The sequence below is a fragment of the Salvelinus alpinus genome, chromosome 21 (genome assembly GCF_045679555.1).
Source record: "Salvelinus alpinus chromosome 21, SLU_Salpinus.1, whole genome shotgun sequence".
Taxonomy (NCBI): Eukaryota; Metazoa; Chordata; class Actinopteri; order Salmoniformes; family Salmonidae; genus Salvelinus; species Salvelinus alpinus.
This window is the reverse complement of record NC_092106.1, coordinates 22,159,627-22,177,537: the sequence shown is the minus strand read 5'-3', so window position 1 is coordinate 22,177,537 and position 17,911 is coordinate 22,159,627. Positions and strand designations below refer to the sequence as shown.

The 17,911-nt window shown below is 47.8% G+C and overlaps 1 protein-coding gene across 2 annotated transcripts in view; it reads right to left on the bottom strand.

The window, feature by feature from the left end:
• Positions 1-17,911, bottom strand: part of LOC139548047 (membrane-associated phosphatidylinositol transfer protein 3-like) — a 146,737-nt gene that overhangs the window by 101,398 nt on the left and 27,428 nt on the right. Inside the window, exon 3 of one of the 2 annotated variants that reach the window (XM_071357356.1) lies at positions 16,954-17,058. In XM_071357356.1, the coding sequence (XP_071213457.1) occupies positions 16,954-17,058 (105 nt within the window). Of the gene's footprint in view, positions 1-16,953; positions 17,062-17,911 lie in introns of both variants that reach the window. The other variant, XM_071357355.1, reaches the window with a different exon arrangement.

Genomic DNA, 17,911 nt, shown 5'->3' with positions numbered 1-17,911 from the left:
GATTTATCGGTGGTGACAGTGTTTCCTATCCTCAGTGGAGTGGGCAGCTGGGAGGAGGTGTTCTTATTCTCCATGGACTTTACAGTGTCCCAGAACTTTTTTGAGGTTGTGTTGTAGGAAGCAAATTTCTGCTTGAAAAAGCTAGCCTTGGCTTTTCTAACTGCCTGTGTATATTGGTTTCTAGCTTCCCTAAAAAGTTGCATATCACAGGGGCTGTTCGATGCTAATGCAGAAAGCCATAGGATGTTTTTGTGTTGGTTAAGGGCAGTCAGGTCTGGAGAGAAGCAAGGGCTATATCTGTTCCTGGTTCTACATTTCTTGAATGGGGGATGCTTATTTAAGATGGTGAGGAAGGCATTTAAAAAAAATAACCAGGCATCATCTACTGACGGGATGAGATGAATATCCTTCCAGGATACCCCGGCCAGGTCGATTAGAAAGGCCTGCTTGCTGAAGTGTTTCAGGGAGCGTTAGACAGTGATGAGTGGAGGTCGTTTGACCGCTGACCCATTACGGATGCAGGCAATGAGGCAGTGATCGCTGAGATCTTGATTGAAAACAGCAGAGGTGTATTTATAAGGCAAGTTGGTTAGGATGATATCTATGAGGGTGCCCGTGTTTACAGCTTTGGGGTGGTACCTGGTAGGTTCATTGATAATTTGTGTGAGATTGAGGGCATCAAGCTTAGATTGTAGGATGGCTGGGGTGTTAAGCATGTTCCAGTTTAGGTCGCCTAGCAGCACGAGCTCTGAAGATAGATGGGGGGGCAATCAATTCACATATGTTGTCCAGAGCACAGCTGGGGGCAGAGGGTGGTCTATAGCAGTTGGCAACGGTGAGAGACTTGTTTTTAGAGAGGTGGATTTTAAAAGTAGAAGTTCAAATTGTTTGGGTACAGACCTGGATAGTAGGACAGAACTCTGCAGGCTATCTTTGCAGTAGATTGCAACACCGCTCCCTTTGGCCGTTCTATCTTGTCTGAAAATGTTGTAGTTAGGGATGGAGATTTCAGAATTTTTGGTGGTCTTCCTAAGCCAGGATTCAGACACGGCTAGAACATCCGGGTTGGCAGAGTGTGCTAAAGCAGTGAATAAAACAAACTTAGGGAGGAGGCTTCTAATGTTAACATGCATGAAACCAAGGCTATTACGGTTACAGAAGTCATCAAAAGAGAGTCCCTGGGGAATAGGAGTGGAGCTAGGCACTGCAGGGCCTGGATTCACCTCTACATCACCAGAGGAACAGAGGAGGAGTAGGATAAGGGTACGGCTAAAAGACGAATTGGTCGTCTAGAACGTCCAGAACAGAGAGTAAAAGGAGGTTTCTGGGGGGCGATAAAATAGCTTCAAGTTATAATGTACAGACAAAGGTATGGTAGGATGTGAATAGAGTGGAGGTAAACCTAGGTATTGAGTGATGATGAGAGAGATATTGTCTCTAGAAACATCATTGAAACCAGGTGATGTCATCGCATGTGTGGGTGGTGGAACTGAAAGGTTGGATAAGGTATAATGAGCAGGGCTAGAGGCTCTACAGTGAAATAAGCCAATAAACACTAACCAGAACAGCAATGGACAAGGCATATTGACATTAAGGAGAGGCATGCTTAGTCGAGTGATCATAAGGGTCCAGTGAGTAGTGAGGTTGGTTGGGGTAACAGCGATTCAGACAGCTAGCCGGGCCATCGGTAGCAAGCTAGCAGAGGATGGAGGTCTGTTTGTAGCCACCTCGTGCGTTTCCGTCGGTAGATTAGTGGGGTTCCGTGTGGTAGAGGGGATCAATCCAATTGGCAAAATAGATATAGTGGGGCAAAAAAAAGTATTTAGTCAGCCACCAATTGTGCAAGTTCTCCCACTTAAAAAGATGAGAGAGGCCTGTAATTTTCATCATAGGTACACTTCAACTATGACAGACAAAAGGAGAAAGAAAAATCCAGAAAATCACATTGTAGGATTTTTTATGAATTTATTTGCAAATTATGGTGGAAAATAAGTATTTGGTCACCTACAAACAAGCAAGATTTCTGGCTCTCACAGACCTGTAACTTCTTCTTTAAGAGGCTCCTCTGTCCTCCACTCATTACCTGTATTAATGGCACCTGTTTGAACTTGTTATCAGTATAAAAGACACCTGTCCACAACCTCAAACAGTCACACTCCAAACTCCACTATGGCCAAGACCAAAGAGCTGTCGAAGGACACCAGAAACAAAATTGTAGACCTGCACCAGGCTGGGAAGACTGAATCTGCAATAGGTAAGCAGCTTGGTTTGAAGAAATCAACTGTAGGAGCAATTATTAGGAAACGGAAGACATACAAGACCACTGATAATCTCCCTCGATCTGGAGCTCCACGCAAGATCTCACCCCGTGGGGTCAAAATTATCACAAGAACGGTGAGCAAAAATCCCAGAACCACACGGGGGGACCTAGTGAATGACCTGCAGAGCTGGGACCAAAGTAACAAAGCCTACCATCAGTAACACACTACGCCGCCAGGGACTCAAATCCTGCAGTGCCAGACGTGTCCCCCTGCTTAAGCCAGTACATGTCCAGGCCCGTCTGAAGTTTGCTAGAGAGCATTTGGATGATCCAGAAGAAGATTGAGAGAATGTCATATGGTCAGATGAAACCAAAACAGAACCTTTTGGTAAAAACTCAACTCGTCGTGTTTGGAGGACAAAGAATGCTGAGTTGCATCCAAAGAACACCATACCTACTGTGAAGCATGGGGGTGGAAACATCATGCTTTGGGGCTGTTTTTCTGCAAAGGGACCAGGACGACTGATCCGTGTAAAGGAAAGAATGAATGGGGCCATGTATCGTGAGATTTTGAGTGAAAACCTCCTTCCATCAGCAAGGGCATTGAAGATGAAACGTGGCTGGGTCTTTCAGCATGACAATGATCCCAAACACACCGCCCGGGCAACGAAGGAGTCGCTTCGTAAGAAGCATTTCAAGGTCCTGGAGTGGCCTAGCCAGTCTCCAGATCTCAACCCCATAGAAAATCTTTGGAGGGAGTTGAAAGTCCGTGTTGCCCAGCAACAGCCCCAAAACATCACTGCTCTAGAGGAGATCTGCATGGAGGAATGGGCCAAAATACCAGCAACAGTGTGTGAAAACCTTGTGAAGACTTACAGAAAACGTTTGACCTCTGTCATTGCCAACAAAGGGTATATAACAAAGTATTGAGATAAACTTTTGTTATTGACCAAATACTTATTTTCCACCATAATTTGCAAATAAATTCATAAAAAATCCTACAATGTGATTTTCTGGATTTCTTTTCTCATTTTGTCTGTCATAGTTGAAGTGTACCTATGATGAAAATTACAGGCCTCTCTCATCTTTTTAAGTGGGAGAACTTGGACAAGTGGTGGCTGACTAAATACTTTTTTGCCCCACTGTAGTTATAGTGATCCAAGAAAGATTCTCCGATAGACCTATTCAGATAGCAGCCGATAAGACAGCTAACGATTAGCGGGCCGCAGATGGGCGTTCAGGTAACGCCGCGACGGAGGGGCCAGTTGGATAACTCCCTCGGGCAGATAACGTCGGTAGTCCAATCGTGAAGGCCCGGTGGGGCTCCGCATCGTCAGTAAAACGGGTCTGGATAGGGGATTGTAGCCCAGGAGTGGCTGATGGAACTCTTCAGCTGGCTAGCTCCCTGAATAATTGATGTTTACTCCGGGATCGACGTAAGCCAATAGTCACACGGATAGCAGCTAGCTAGCTGCGAGATCCAGGTGTAAATGTCCAGAGCTTGCGGTTGAAATCCGTGGATATGGAGAGAAAATAGGTCCGGTATGCTCTGGTCTGAGTCGCGTTGTACAAAACTGCCGATAGCTTTTCGAGCTAAAGGATAGCTGATGACCACAAACCGTGGTTAGCTGAATATAACGTTAGCCACTAAACTGGTTAGCTTCTGGTTAGCTTTTGGTTAGCTTCTGGCTAGCTTCTGGTTAGCTTCTGGCTAGCTTCTGGTTAGCTTCTGGTTAGCGTCTGGCTAGCTTCTGGCTAGCTTCTGGTTAGTTTCTGGCTAGCTTCTGGTTAGCTTCTGGCTTGCTTCTGGCTAGCTTCTATTGTGGATTTCAGATTTGAGGTAAATAATACCTTTTTATTTTTTATTGGTGAGGCGGGTTGCAGGAGAGTGTTTTGAAGTTGAGTTTTTGGAAAAGAAAATATATAAAAGATATGCGAAGAAATATGTAAATATATACACTGCTCAAAAAAATAAAGGGAACACTAAAATAACACATCCTAGATCTGAATGAATGAACTATTCATATTAAATACTTTTTTCTTTACATAGTTGAATGTGCTGACAACAAAATCACACAAAAATTATCAATGGAAATCAAATTTATCAACCCATGGAGGTCTGGATTTGGAGTCACACTCAAAATTAAAGTGGAAAACCACACTACAGGCTGATCCAACTTTGATGTAATGTCCTTAAACAAGTCAAAATGAGGCTCAGTAGTGTGTGTGGCCTCCACGTGCCTGTATGACCTCCCTACAATGCCTGGGCATGCTCCTGATGAGGTGGCGGATGGTCTCCTGAGGGATCTCCTCCCAGACCTGGACTAAAGCATCCGCCAACTCCTGGACAGTCTGTGGTGCAACGTGGCGTTGGTGGATGGAGCGAGACATGATGTCCCAGATGTGCTCAATTGGATTCAGGTCTGGGGAACGGGCGGGCCAGTCCATAGCATCAATGCCTTCCTCTTGCAGGAACTGCTGACACACTCCAGCCACATGAGGTCTAGCATTGTCTTGCATTAGGAGGAACCCAGGGCCAACCGCACCAGCATATGGTCTCACAAGGGGTCTGAGGATCTCATCTCGGTACCTAATGGCAGTCAGGCTACCTCTGGCGAGCCCATGGAGGGCTGTGCGGCCCCCCAAAGAAATGCCACCCCACACCATGACTGACCCACCGCCAAACCGGTCATGCTGGAGGATGTTGCAGGCAGCAGAACGTTCTCCACGGCGTCTCCAGACTGTCACGTCTGTCACATGTGCTCAGTGTGAACCTGCTTTCATCTGTGAAGAGCACAGGGCGCCAGTGGCGAATTTGCCAATCTTGGTGTTCTCTGGCAAATGCCAAACGTCCTGCACGGTGTTGAGCTGTAAGCACAACCCCCACCTGTGGACGTCGGGCCCTCATACCACCCTCATGGAGTCTGTTTCTGACCGTTTGAGCAGACACATGCACATTTGTGGCCTGCTGGAGGTCATTTTGCAGGGCTCTGGCAGTGCTCCTCCTGCTCCTTCTTGCACAAAGGCGGAGGTAGCGGTCCTGCTGCTGGGTTGTTGCCCTCCTACGGCCTCCTCCACGTCTCCTGATGTACTGGCCTGTCTCCTGGTAGCGCCTCCATGCTCTGGACACTACGCTGACAGACACAGCAAACCTTCTTGCCACAGCTCGCATTGATGTGCCATCCTGGATGAGCTGCACTACCTGAGCCACTTGTGTGGGTTGTAGACTCCGTCTCATGCTACCACTAGAGTGAAAGCACCGCCAGCATTCAAAAGTGACCAAAACATCAGCCAGGAAGCATAGGAACTGAGAAGTGGTCTGTGGTCACCACCTGCAGAACCACTCCTTTATTGGGGGTGTCTTGCTAATTGCCTATAATTTCCACCTGTTGTCTATTCCATTTGCACAACAGCATGTGAAATTTATTGTCAATCAGTGTTGCTTCCTAAGTGGACAGTTTGATTTCACAGAAGTGTGATTGACTTGGAGTTACATTGTGTTGTTTAAGTGTTCCCTTTATTTTTTTGAGCAGTGTATATACACGGGACACGACAAGACGAGGACAAAGGACGTCTGACTGCTATGCCATCTTGATAAGAATGTACTCTGCAACTACTGTTAGTAAGGTGTAACGTTACTGTTCTGATTCTCCAGAAGGGACGGAGTCCCTTGAGAGGGGAATGTGGTGGATGAATCAGAATTAGTTGGCTAACATAAGTAATTAAGATGTCATATCTGCATAATATTCTTATGTGATAAACTTTTTATTATAATGTATTTCTAATAGACTCTAGTGTTGGCAGTTGCATTTCTTCCCTCAGCTGGGGCTCAGTCACTTGGGGCCCAGAGAGGGGAGAGGTCAGGCTTGTCTTTTACATGTCTCTGGTGCTATGCAGAATATCAGAAAGGGAAGAGGACAGGATGGAACATTGTCTTCATATGTGAATGTATCTGTTAAACCATGTGAAGGGATGGCGTGATTAATGGGTAACCAATTACTTGTCTCCACAATGTCTGTGCGCAAGTCACTCCCTCCTTTGGCATTGGGGAGGATTATGGCAGTGTCTGGAACCATTATATGTCCTCTCTGATGTACTTATCCTGGGATAGTGTATGACCTAGAGGCTCACTCCCCTCAGTGAGCTTGTCCAGGAGTGGGGTCAAGAGGGGGTTTACTTGAGATGGTAGTATCTAGAGTTAACATTTGTTATGCCATTGGATGAGGTAATGGTTCTGTGCTATGAAGTACCAGGAACAAGATTAGAACCTTGTCTTAGGGACCAAACTGAACGATAATTTATAGCGACTGCTATCTGGCTATGGGATACTCCTCTCTCTCAAGTAAAAGTCTTTCTTTGTGAACAGTTCCTAAGATCTGTGGTTCGTCATGTAAGTTGAGAGGGGTGTATCTTGGCTATAAAAGATCTTTGTACTTTTCTGTTGACACTTTCAATGGTTCATTAGAGATAGCGCATCATTGAAAGTCAAAGGCTATTGCAAAGCTCTTATTATTAAAGATGTAGTTTAAGTATAACTCTGACTGGTGTGTGAAGTTTGTAACTCTCCTCATTTGGTAAAGCAGAAATATGCCACTACAGTCCTCATGAGAGCCAGTTTCATCATAGCGCTTGATGGTTTTTGCGACTGAACTGGAAGAAATTTTCAAAGTTCTTGAAGTTTCCAGATTGACTGACCTTCTTAAAGTAATGATAGACTGTATTTTCTCTTTGCTTATTTGAGCTGTACTTGTCATAATGTGGACTTGTTCTTTTACCAAATAGGGCTATCTTCTGTATACCACCCCTACCATGTCACAACACAACTGATTGGCTCAAACACATTAAGAAGGAAATAAATTCCACTAATTAACTATAAACAAGGCACATCTGTTAATTGAAATGCATTTCAGGTGACTACCTCATTAAGCTGGTTGAGAGAATGCCAATAGTGTGCAAAGCTGTCATCAAGGCTAAGGGTGGCTACTTTGAAGAATCCAAAATATAAAATATATTTTGATTTGTTTAACACTTTTTTGGTTAATACATGATTCCATATGTGTTATTTCATAGTTTTGACGTCTTCTACAATGCAGAAAATATAAAAAATAAAGAAAAACCCTTGAATGAGTAGGTGTGTCCAAACTTTTGACTGGTACTGCATGTTTTCCTGCATGGTATTGCATTTTATGATGTTATAACCAACCAAGAAATGTTCTCTGAGTACAATACAGTCAGCGAGATCAATCAGTAAACCTTGAGCTGGCAATGAATGGTTTCTCAGTGAAGCCTTAGAGAACAGAAAACTAATGAAGAGACTGCAATATCTGTGAATGTGGACTATCTGACTTTGATCCTTCCCCAGACTTCAAAACTCACTCACTAACTTCAGCTCTGAAGTGCTGACAAGATTCACATCCTTTGATTTATCATGTATAATTCATGTGCTGTAATTAGTAATAGTGATGGTTGTATGTCTCGAAAAACCAGTGGCGACCCGTCATTCAGGGCAGGTGGGGCAGGCTTGTGTAACGACTCCCGCCGAAGGTGGCTCCCCTTCCTGTTCGGGTGGCGCTCGGCGGTCGTCGTCACCGGCCTACTAGCTGCTACTGACTTTTCCTCCCCCTCCCTTTTTGTTTAGTGGTTACACCTGTTTGTGGTTAGGGTGATTAGTGGGGCTTTATTACCCAGCAGCCCGGCCTGCTGGGTGTGCGGGATTGTTGTGTGTACAGTTAGTACATTGTTGTGTGTCACGGTTCGTGTACGTTGTGTCTTGTGATTTCGTGTTCTCACTTTATGTGGTGGAGCATTACTTTTAGAGTAGCATCGTGTTTCACCCGTGTTGGGAATTAAATTGGAACGCTACCCTGAACTCTCTGTCTCCTGCGTCTGACTCCTTCATCCACTACACCCCGGGCATTACAGAATCCCGCACCCGGAATTCAAGAATGGAGTCAGCAGGAGCAGCGGCCAACCCACTCCCATCTATGGAGGAACGGGTTCTCCACCACACTACCGTCCTCCATCGCATCTCTTCCGCCATGGACCAAATGATGGAGAGAATGGACCGATGGGAGAGGAGTGGTCTCCTGGGTGGAACGACAGGGCCCTTATAGATCACTACAGATGTAGTCTCCGGGAGGATGTCCGCAGGGAGCTAGCGTGCCGGGACGAAGCTCTCTCCCTGGATGAACTTATTGATATGTCCATCCGGCTGGACAATCTGCTGGCTTTGGCCGTTCGGAGAGGGTCCTGTGCGTTCCACCATCCAGCACCTCCGCTCCCATTCCCATGGAGTTGGGAGGGGCCGTGCCGAGGGGTACCGGAGGAGGAGGCTCCCCCTGCACCAGCTGTGGTCGGAGAGGACACACGGCCGATCGGTGCTGGGGGGGTCCATCTGGGGGTCGAGATGGCAGGCGGAACATTTCTCGGTGACCTCAGGTGAGTAAGCACCAGACTCACCCAGAACCCCCTGTTAGTCACATGTCTGTCTTGATTTTTTTTCTTAATTTTTTCCCCTCTTCCCAGCATAAGGCACTAGTCGATTCAGGTGCAGCTGGGAACTTTATGGATCGCGGACTCGCCATCAAGCTAGGTGTTCCGCTTGTGCCGATAGATTCTCCCTTTCCCGTGCACTCCCTAGATAGCCGGCCATTAGGGTCAGGTTTGGTCCGGGAGGTCACAGTTCCACTGGACATGGTGACGCAGGGAAATCATAGGGAACGTATAAGTTTTTACATTATCGATTCGCCTGCGTTTCCAGTGATACTGGGTATTCCCTGGCTGGCTAGTCACAATCCTACTATTTCGTGGAAACAGGGGGTTCTCCAGGGGTGGTCAGAGGAGTGTTCTGGAAGGTGCCTGGGAGTTTCCATCGATGCCACGTCGGTGGAGAGTCCAGACCAGGTTTCCACGGTTCGCATTCCCCCCGAGTATGCCGATTTGGCAATCGCTTTTAGTAAAAAGAAAGCGAATAAATTACCACCTTATCGACCGGGTAGGGATGGTGCGATAGATCTCCAGGTAAACGCTGCGCTTCCCAAGAGTCACGTGTACCCTTTGTCCCAAGAGGAAACGGTGGCTATGGAGACATATGTCACTGAGTCTCTGGGACAGGGGTACATTCGGTCCTCCATCTCACCCGTCTCCTCGAGTTTCTTTTTTGTGAAGAAAAAGGAGGGAGGCTTGCGTCCGTGTATTGATTATAGAGGTCTAAATGCCGTCACAGTGGGGTTTAGTTACCCACTACCTCTCATTGCTACGGCAATGGAATCATTTCACGGAGCGCAGTTCTTCACAAAACTGGATCTCAGGAGCGCGTATAGTCTGGTACGTATTCGGAAGGGAGACGAGTGTAAAACCGCATTTAGTACCACATCAGGCCATTATGAGTACTGCGTCATGCCATATGGGTTAAAGAATGCTCCAGCCGTTTTCCAATCCTTTGTAGACGATATTCTCAGGGACCTGCACGGGCAGGGAGTGGTTGTTTATATCGATGACATTCTGATCTACTCAGCCACTCACGCCGCGCATGTGTCTCTGGTACGCAAAGTGCTTGGTAGACTGCTGGAGCATGACCTATATGTCAAGGCTGAGAAGTGTGTGTTCTCCAAACGAGCTGTCTCCTTTCTGGGTTATCGCATTTCCACCTCGGGGGTGGTGATGGAGGGTGACCGCATTAAGGCCGTGCGTAATTGGCCGACTCCGACCACGGTAAAAGAGGTGCAGCGGTTTTTGGGTTTTGCCAACTACTACCGGAGGTTTATCCGGGGTTTTGGCCAGGTAGCAGCTCCCATTACCTCACTGCTAAAGGGGGGTCCGGTGCGTTTGCAGTGGTCAGCAAAAGCGGATGGAGCTTTCAACAGGTTGAAGGCGCTGTTCACGGATGCGCCCGTGTTGGCGCATCCGGACCCCTCTCTAGCATTCATAGTGGAGGTGGACGCGTCCGAGGCTGGGGTAGGTGCCGTGCTATCACAGCGCTCGGGTACGCCACCAAAACTCCACCCCTGCGCTTTCTTCTCTAAGAAGCTCAGCCCAGCGGAGCGTAACTATGATGTGGGGGACCGGGAGTTGTTAGCGGTGGTCAGTGCTCTGAAGGTGTGGAGACACTGGCTTGAGGGGACTAAGCACCCTTTTCTCATCTGGACCGACCACCAGAATCTGGAGTATATTCGGGCAGCTAGGAGACTGAACCCACGTCAGGCAAGGTGGGCCATGTTCTTCACCCGATTCCAGTTTACTCTATCGTATAGACCGGGCTCCCAAAACGTAAAGGCGGATGCACTGTCCCGTTGTTTCGACACGGACGATCGGCCCACCGAACCTACCCACATCCTTCCCGCCTCAAGGCTGATAGCACCAGTGGTGTGGGATGTGGACTTGGACATCGAGCGGGCGTTACGGGCGGAACCCGCTCCTCCTCAGTGTCCGGCGGGGCGGAAGTACGTGCCGCTTGGTGTTCGGGACAAATTGATTCGGTGGGCTCACGTCCTACCCTCCTCGGGTCACCCTGGGGTGAGGAGGACAGTGGGGAGCCTTCGGGGGAGGTATTGGTGGCCTACTTTGGTTAGGAACGTTGGGTTTTATGTCTCCTCCTGTCCGCTATGCGCTCAGAGTAAGGCTCCTAGGCACCTTCCTAGAGGGAAGTTACAACCCCTCCCTGTTCCACAACGGCCTTGGTCACATCTATCCGTAGATTTCCTGACCGACCTTCCCCTGTCTCAAGGGAATACTACGGTTCAGGTGATTGTGGATCGGTTCTCTAAGTCCTGCCGTCTCCTCCCGTTGCCCGGTATCCCTACAGCCCTGCAGACTGCGGAGGCATTATTCACCCACGTCTTCCGGCACTACGGGGTGCCGGAGGACATCGTTTCTGATCGGGGCCCCCAGTTCACGTCCAGAGTATGGAGGGCGTTTATGGAGCGTTTGGGGGTCTCGGTCAGCCTTACCTCCGGTTATCACCCTGAGAGTAATGGGCAGGTGGAGAGAGTGAACCAGGAGGTGGGTAGGTTTCTGCGGTCGTATTGCCAGGACCGGCCAGGGGAGTGGGCGAGATACATCCCGTGGGCCGAAATGGCCCAGAACTCACTACGCCACTCCTCTACTAACATGTCCCCCTTTCAGTGTGTATTGGGGTACCAGCCGGTCCTGGCACCATGGCATCCGAGCCAGACCGAGGCTCCTGCGGTGGAGGAATGGGTGCAGCGCTCCAAGGAGACATGGAGGGCCGTCCAGGAATCACTTCAACAAGCTAGTGGACGTCAGAAGAGGAGTGCTGACCGCCACCGCAGTGAGGCCCCCGTGTTTGTACCGGGGGACAGGGTCTGGCTCTCGACCCGAAACCTGCCCCTCCGCTTGCCCTGCCGGAAGCTGGGTCCGCAGTGTGTAGGGCCCTTCAAAGTCCTGAGGAGAATAAACGAGGTGTGTTATCGATTACAACTCCCTTCCTATTATCGTATTAACCCCTCGTTTCATGTGTCTCTCCTCAGGCCGGTGGTAGCTGGTCCCCTGCAGGACGGTGAGGTACCGGAGGTCCCTCCTCCCCCTGTAGACATCGAGGGGTCCCCGGCGTATAGGATACGGGCCATTCTGGACTCGAGACGCCGGGTGAGGGGCCTGCAGTACCTCGTGGACTGGGAGGGGTACGGTCCGGAGGAGAGTTGCTGGGTACCGGTGGGGGACATTTTGGATCCATCGATGTTGAGGGATTACCATCGCCTCCATCCGGATCGCCCTGCGCCCACCGAAGGTGGCTCCCCTTCCTGTTCGGGTGGCGCTCGGCGGTCGTCGTCACCGGCCTACTAGCTGCTACTGACTTTTCCTCCCCCTCCCTTTTTGTTTAGTGGTTACACCTGTTTGTGGTTAGGGTGATTAGTGGGGCTTTATTACCCAGCAGCCCGTGTCACATATCAGTTTGCAAACAATGTAAAATATATATATATATATATATATATATATATATATATATTAACATTGAGTTAATAAAGTCGCATGGTGGGGCAGCCAGTGGAAAATACGGAGCGTAGGTGTTGGTAATGTTCTCTAGTTGTGGCATGATTAGCTCAGTGTCCTGTCACTCGTGGGAACACTCTTCACTACCAAGTCTAAGGGTAGAACTTGAAAATTCAAGCCCCTTGGGTGCTGCCATAGAGTTACATTAGAAGTGCCCATCCAAGAAGGCTTCAAGGTCATTGGCCACAGATAAAATTACAGTAGCCTTGATTGGACTGATCATGTCAACATCATACTTTCAAAATCTTAGCTAGCAGTCATCTTCACGAATCAAGTTGACAATCTACTGGCAAATGCTTTTTAATCCTTTTCTTATGAAGAGAAATAATGAAGAGAAATTACAGATAAAACATATCGGCGCTCATCGGCGCTGTTGCGCCTTCGTCTGTGTGAGTGGACCATTTCAGTTTGTCCGTGATGAGTACGCTGAGGAACTTAAAACTTTCCACCTTCTCCACTGCTGTCCCGTCGATGTGGATAGGGGTGTGCTCCCTCTGCTGTTTCCTGAAGTCCACGATCATCTCCTTTGTTTTGTTGACGTTGAGTGCGAGGTTGTTTTCCTGACACCACACTCTGAGTGCCCTCACCTCTTCCCTATAGGTTGTCTCGTTATTGTTGGTGATCAAGCCTACTACTGTTGTGTTGTCAAATTTGATGATCGAGTTGGAGGCGTGCATGGCCACGCAGTCATGGGTGAACAGGGAGTACAGGAGGGGGCTGACCGCACACCCTTGTGGGTCCCCAGTGTTGAGGATCAGCGAAGTGGAGGTGTTGTTTCCTACCTTCACCACCTGTGGGCGGCCGTTCAGGAAGTCCAGGACCTATTCGCACAGGGCAGGGTAGAGACCCAGGGACTCAAGCTTAATTATGAGCTTGGAGGGTACTATGGTGTTGAATGCTGAGCTGTAGTCAATGAACAGCATTCTTACATTGGTATTCCTCTTGTCCAGATGGGATAGGGCAGTGTGCAGTGTGATGGCGATTGCATCATCTGTGGACCTATTGGGGCAGTATGCAAATTGCAGTGGGTCTAGGGTGACAGGTAAGGTGGAGGTGATAGGATCCTTGACTAGCCTCTCAAAGCACTTCATGATGACAGAAGTGAGTGCTACGGGGCGATAGTCATTCAGTTGTTACCTCTGCCTTCTTGGGTACAGGAACAATGGTGGCCATCTTGAAGCATGTGGGGACAGCAGACTGGGATAGGGAGAGATTGAATATGTCCGTAAACACACCAGCCAGCTGGTCTGCGCATGCTCTGAGGCCATGGCTAGGGATGCCGTCTGGGCCGGCAGCCTTGCAAAGGTTAACACGTCTAAATGTCTTACTCACATCGGCACCGGAGAAGGAGAGCCCACAGTCCTTGGTAGTGGGCCACGTCAATGGCACTATGTTATACTCAAATCGGGCAAAAAAGGTGTTTAGTTTGTCTGGAAGCAAGGCGTCGGTGTCCGTGACGTGACTGATTTTCTTTTTGTATTCCGTGATTGTCTCGTGTCCGAGTCATTGAATTGTGACTCCACTTTGTCCCTACTGACATTTCGCTTGTTTGATTGCCTTGCGGAGGGAATAACTACACTGTTTGTATTCAAACATATTCCCGGTTTTCTTTTTCATGGTTAACTGCGTTGTTTCTCGTTTTCAGTTTTGCGCCAATGCCGCCATCTATCCACGGTTTCTGGTTAGGGTAGGTTTTAATAGTCACAGTGGGTACAACATCTCCTATGCACTTCCTTATAAACTCACTCACCGAATCAGCGTATAAATCTATATTATTCTCTGAGGCTACCCGGAACATGTCACAGTCTGCGTGATCAAAACAATCTTGAAGGGTGGATTCCAATTGGTCAGACCAGTGTTGAATGGTCCTTGTCACTGGTGCATCCTGTTTGAGGGTCTGCCTATAGGAGGGGAGAAGCCAAATGGAGTCGTGGTCAGATTTGCCGAAAGGAGGGCGGGGAAGGGCCTTGTATGCATCGCGGAAGTAAGAGTAGCAGTGATCCAGTATTTTGCCAGCCCGGGTACTACGATCCATATGCTGATAGAATTTAGGTAGCCTTGCTTTCAAGTTTGCTTTGTTAAAATCCCCAGCTACAATAAATGAAGCCTCAGGATATATGGTTTCCAGTTTGCATAGAGTCCAGTGGTGTTCCTTGAGTGCTGTCGTGGTATCGGCTTAAGGGGAGATATACATGGCTGTGACAATAACCGACGAGAATTCTCTTGGGAGAAAATACTGTCGGCATTTGATGGTAAGGAATTCTATGTCAGGTGAACAGAAGGACTTGAGTTCCTGTATGTTGTTACAATTACACCATGAATTAATCATGAAACATACACCCCCGCCCTTCTTCTTCCAGGAGAGATGTTTATTCCCGTTGACGCAACGCACAAAGAATCCAGGTGGCTGTACCGACTCCGACTGCATGTCCCCAGAGAGCCATGTTTCAGTGAAACAGAGTATACAATCCAGGATGTCTCTTTGGAAAGCAACCCTTGCCCAAATTTCGTCTACCTTGTTATCTAGAGACTGGACATTAGCGAGTAATATACTCAGAAGCGGTGGGTGGTGTGCGCGCCCTCAAAGTCTGACCAGAAGACCGCTCCGTTTACCTCTTCTGCGTCGACATTGTTTTGGGTCAGCCTCTGGAATCAGTTTGAATGCCTTGGGTGGTTCGAACAAAGGATCCGCTTCGGGAAATTCGTATTCCTGGTCGTAGTGCTGCTGCTGCATACATGATGTAATATGCCAGGGAGGTATGTATACTGTAGCTAAGAAAGTAATACTAAGTGTATGTTGTTTAGTAAGCTATTAGTACCCCATGTGCCTCACCCTAATATTGTGGTATATTTCCCCATCTTAATGCCGCCTACTGTTCTGACTTGGTGGTGCACATTTAGCCTATAAGCTGTTTTAGAAAAATGTAATCATTGAATATTGTAAGAGCTTTCATTGTCTGCTTATATGCCCCCTTTATTTATCCTACGGTTCTGACTTGGTGTACAGGGAGAACACTGTAAGAACGGCCCATGTTCTGAATTCTGTCCCTGTACTTTTCAAAAGTGCTAAACAAATAGTTATATTGACTACGTCCGTCCTAGCTCGCTCATTAATGTCTTGATCGAAATAACGGATTGCCTCTTATCCGCTTGTCATCCCTTTATGCCATAGTCTGTACATTGTCATTAGAAACAACATTTGTTTAATTAAGCAAGTCAGACATGTTTTTTTTAAAGGCAGTAAATGAGGTTGAATTAACTGTTTCGCTGCCAGACAAGGCTCCGCTGATAGCCAGGTGTAGCAGTGGTAAGATGTTGAAACTGCTGTTGGGACAGCTTTATGTAAGGCCCTAAAAGTTTGTGGGCATGTTTAGTGTTGTTTAGTGTTGTGTTGTGTAGTGGCTTTGCTGGCATGCATCCCACTTTTTTTTTTTGCCCCACCAAGATTTACATGTTAAAATCGCGACTGCATAAACTCGCAGAAAGTATAATAATGTCTGTATTCAGCAGGAAAAAACAATCCCCAAATAGTTAACATTGATACCCATCTCTCCTTCATCTAACAATGTTTTGGAGATGTTTGATGTGCATATTTTGGCAAGTGAAGTCCCCCCCACCCTTCCCACCTGCACAGTGCGCACAAGGACTGGGGCCAGCCAGAAATTAGGGGATTTCTATATGGTGGCATGGGAGAAAGAGAGGGAGAAACTAGCAGGCATGATGCATGGCCCAGTGATTGCTTCTTCATCACTCTGTAAGGACTGCTTAAGACCTAATTTTCTTAATTCCCCATTGTCTTGCCCAATAGAGAAATTCTGCTGGATTTTCATTGGCTGTTGGGGTAAACACTCGATTTGTATCCCAAAAAGCACACTGTTCCTTATGTAATGCACTAGTTTTGACCAGGGGCAATAGGGCTCTGGTCAAAAGTAGTGTACTTCAAAGGGAATAGGGTGCCGTATGGGATGCGTCCTAAGACTATAGACAGGGCTTATTAACTGGGTGGCTCAGTGAGTCATCTGTTTTGAGCCGCTGTTTTTTGTTGCAGTCTCTAAACTGAGCTGGTAAACTGGTAATTTTCAGAGAAGGTAGTTGAATTACTGTAGCTGCTTCCAGTAGGCATGCATGGATTTGCCTCTAGAAAAGGGCCTGTCAATCTTCAAAGACCAAAATAATAACCAAGAGAGAGGGAGTTACTTAAGACTAAATAAATCCCTGGGGTTTGCAAATCAGAGCACTGAGATTAAATAAATAAAAATAAATAAAACAAAAATCAACCATAAGAACAAACTAAATTGTTTGTGGGAGATTGTATTGACCGATAACGAGGAGGAAAATTCTAATTTTACAAATCAATACATGCAGCAGAGCATCAAGCCCTGTCTGATTTCTGTTAAACTAACCGAATGTACAAACACATAAATGGATGTTTGAATTTGTTTTAATTTGAATGATTCAAAGGCCTAATTTGTGTTTTGTTGTGTGAAATTCTTTGTTTAACTGCACAAAACAGTGTGAATGTGTACATGTGAGTTTGCGCTTTTTTGTGTTAGAGCGTGCATGTATGTCTTAGAGAGCGAGCAGCTCCGCAGTACTACAATAGGAGATGGAGAGAGTTGAAAAGATGTTCAGGGGGCATTAGAGCCCTCTCATGCCCCCAGTATACCCTGCGTGTAACATACCTTGTGATTGGTCCATGTGTCCCAGGGTCTCGATCTGCTCCACCAGGTCGTTGGAGTTCCACTGACTCATCCCCAGGAGGATGGCACTCTTCCCATCCAGGACATCTGCTGGGACACAGACACACAGGAAGGAGGGTTACAATCTGTCTGCTGGGGGACACAGACACACAGGGAGGAGGGTTACAATCTGTCTGCTGGGACACAGACACACAGGGAGGAGGGTTACAATCTGTCTGCTGGGACACAGACACACAGGGAGGAGGGTTACAATCTGTCTGCTGGAACACAAAGACACACAGGGAGGAGGGTTACAATCTGTCTGCTGGGACACAGACACACAGGGAGGAGGGTTACAATCTGTCTGCTGGGACACAGACACACAGGGAGGAGGGTTACAATCTGTCTGCTGGGACACAGACACACAGGGAGGAGGGTTACAATCTGTCTGCTGGGACACAGACACACAGGGAGGAGGGTTACAATCTGTCTGCTGGGACACAGACACACAGGGAGGAGGGTTACAATCTGTCTGCTGGGACACAGACACACAGGGAGGAGGGTTACAATCTGTCTGCTGGAACACAGACACACAGGGAGGAGGGTTACAATCTGTCTGCTGGAACACAGACACACAGGGAGGAGGGTTACAATCTGTCTGCTGGAACACAGACACACAGGGAGGAGGGTTACAATCTGTCTGCTGGAACACAGACACACAGGGAGGAGGGTTACAATCTGTCTGCTGGAACACAGACACACAGGGAGGAGGGTTACAATCTGTCTGCTGGGACACAGACACACAGGGAGGAGGGTTACAATCTGTCTGCTGGGACACAGACACACAGGGAGGAGGGTTACAATCTGTCTGCTGGGGGACACAGACACACAGGGAGGAGGGTTACAATCTGTCTGCTGGGACACAGACACACAGGGAGGAGGGTTACAATCTGTCTGCTGG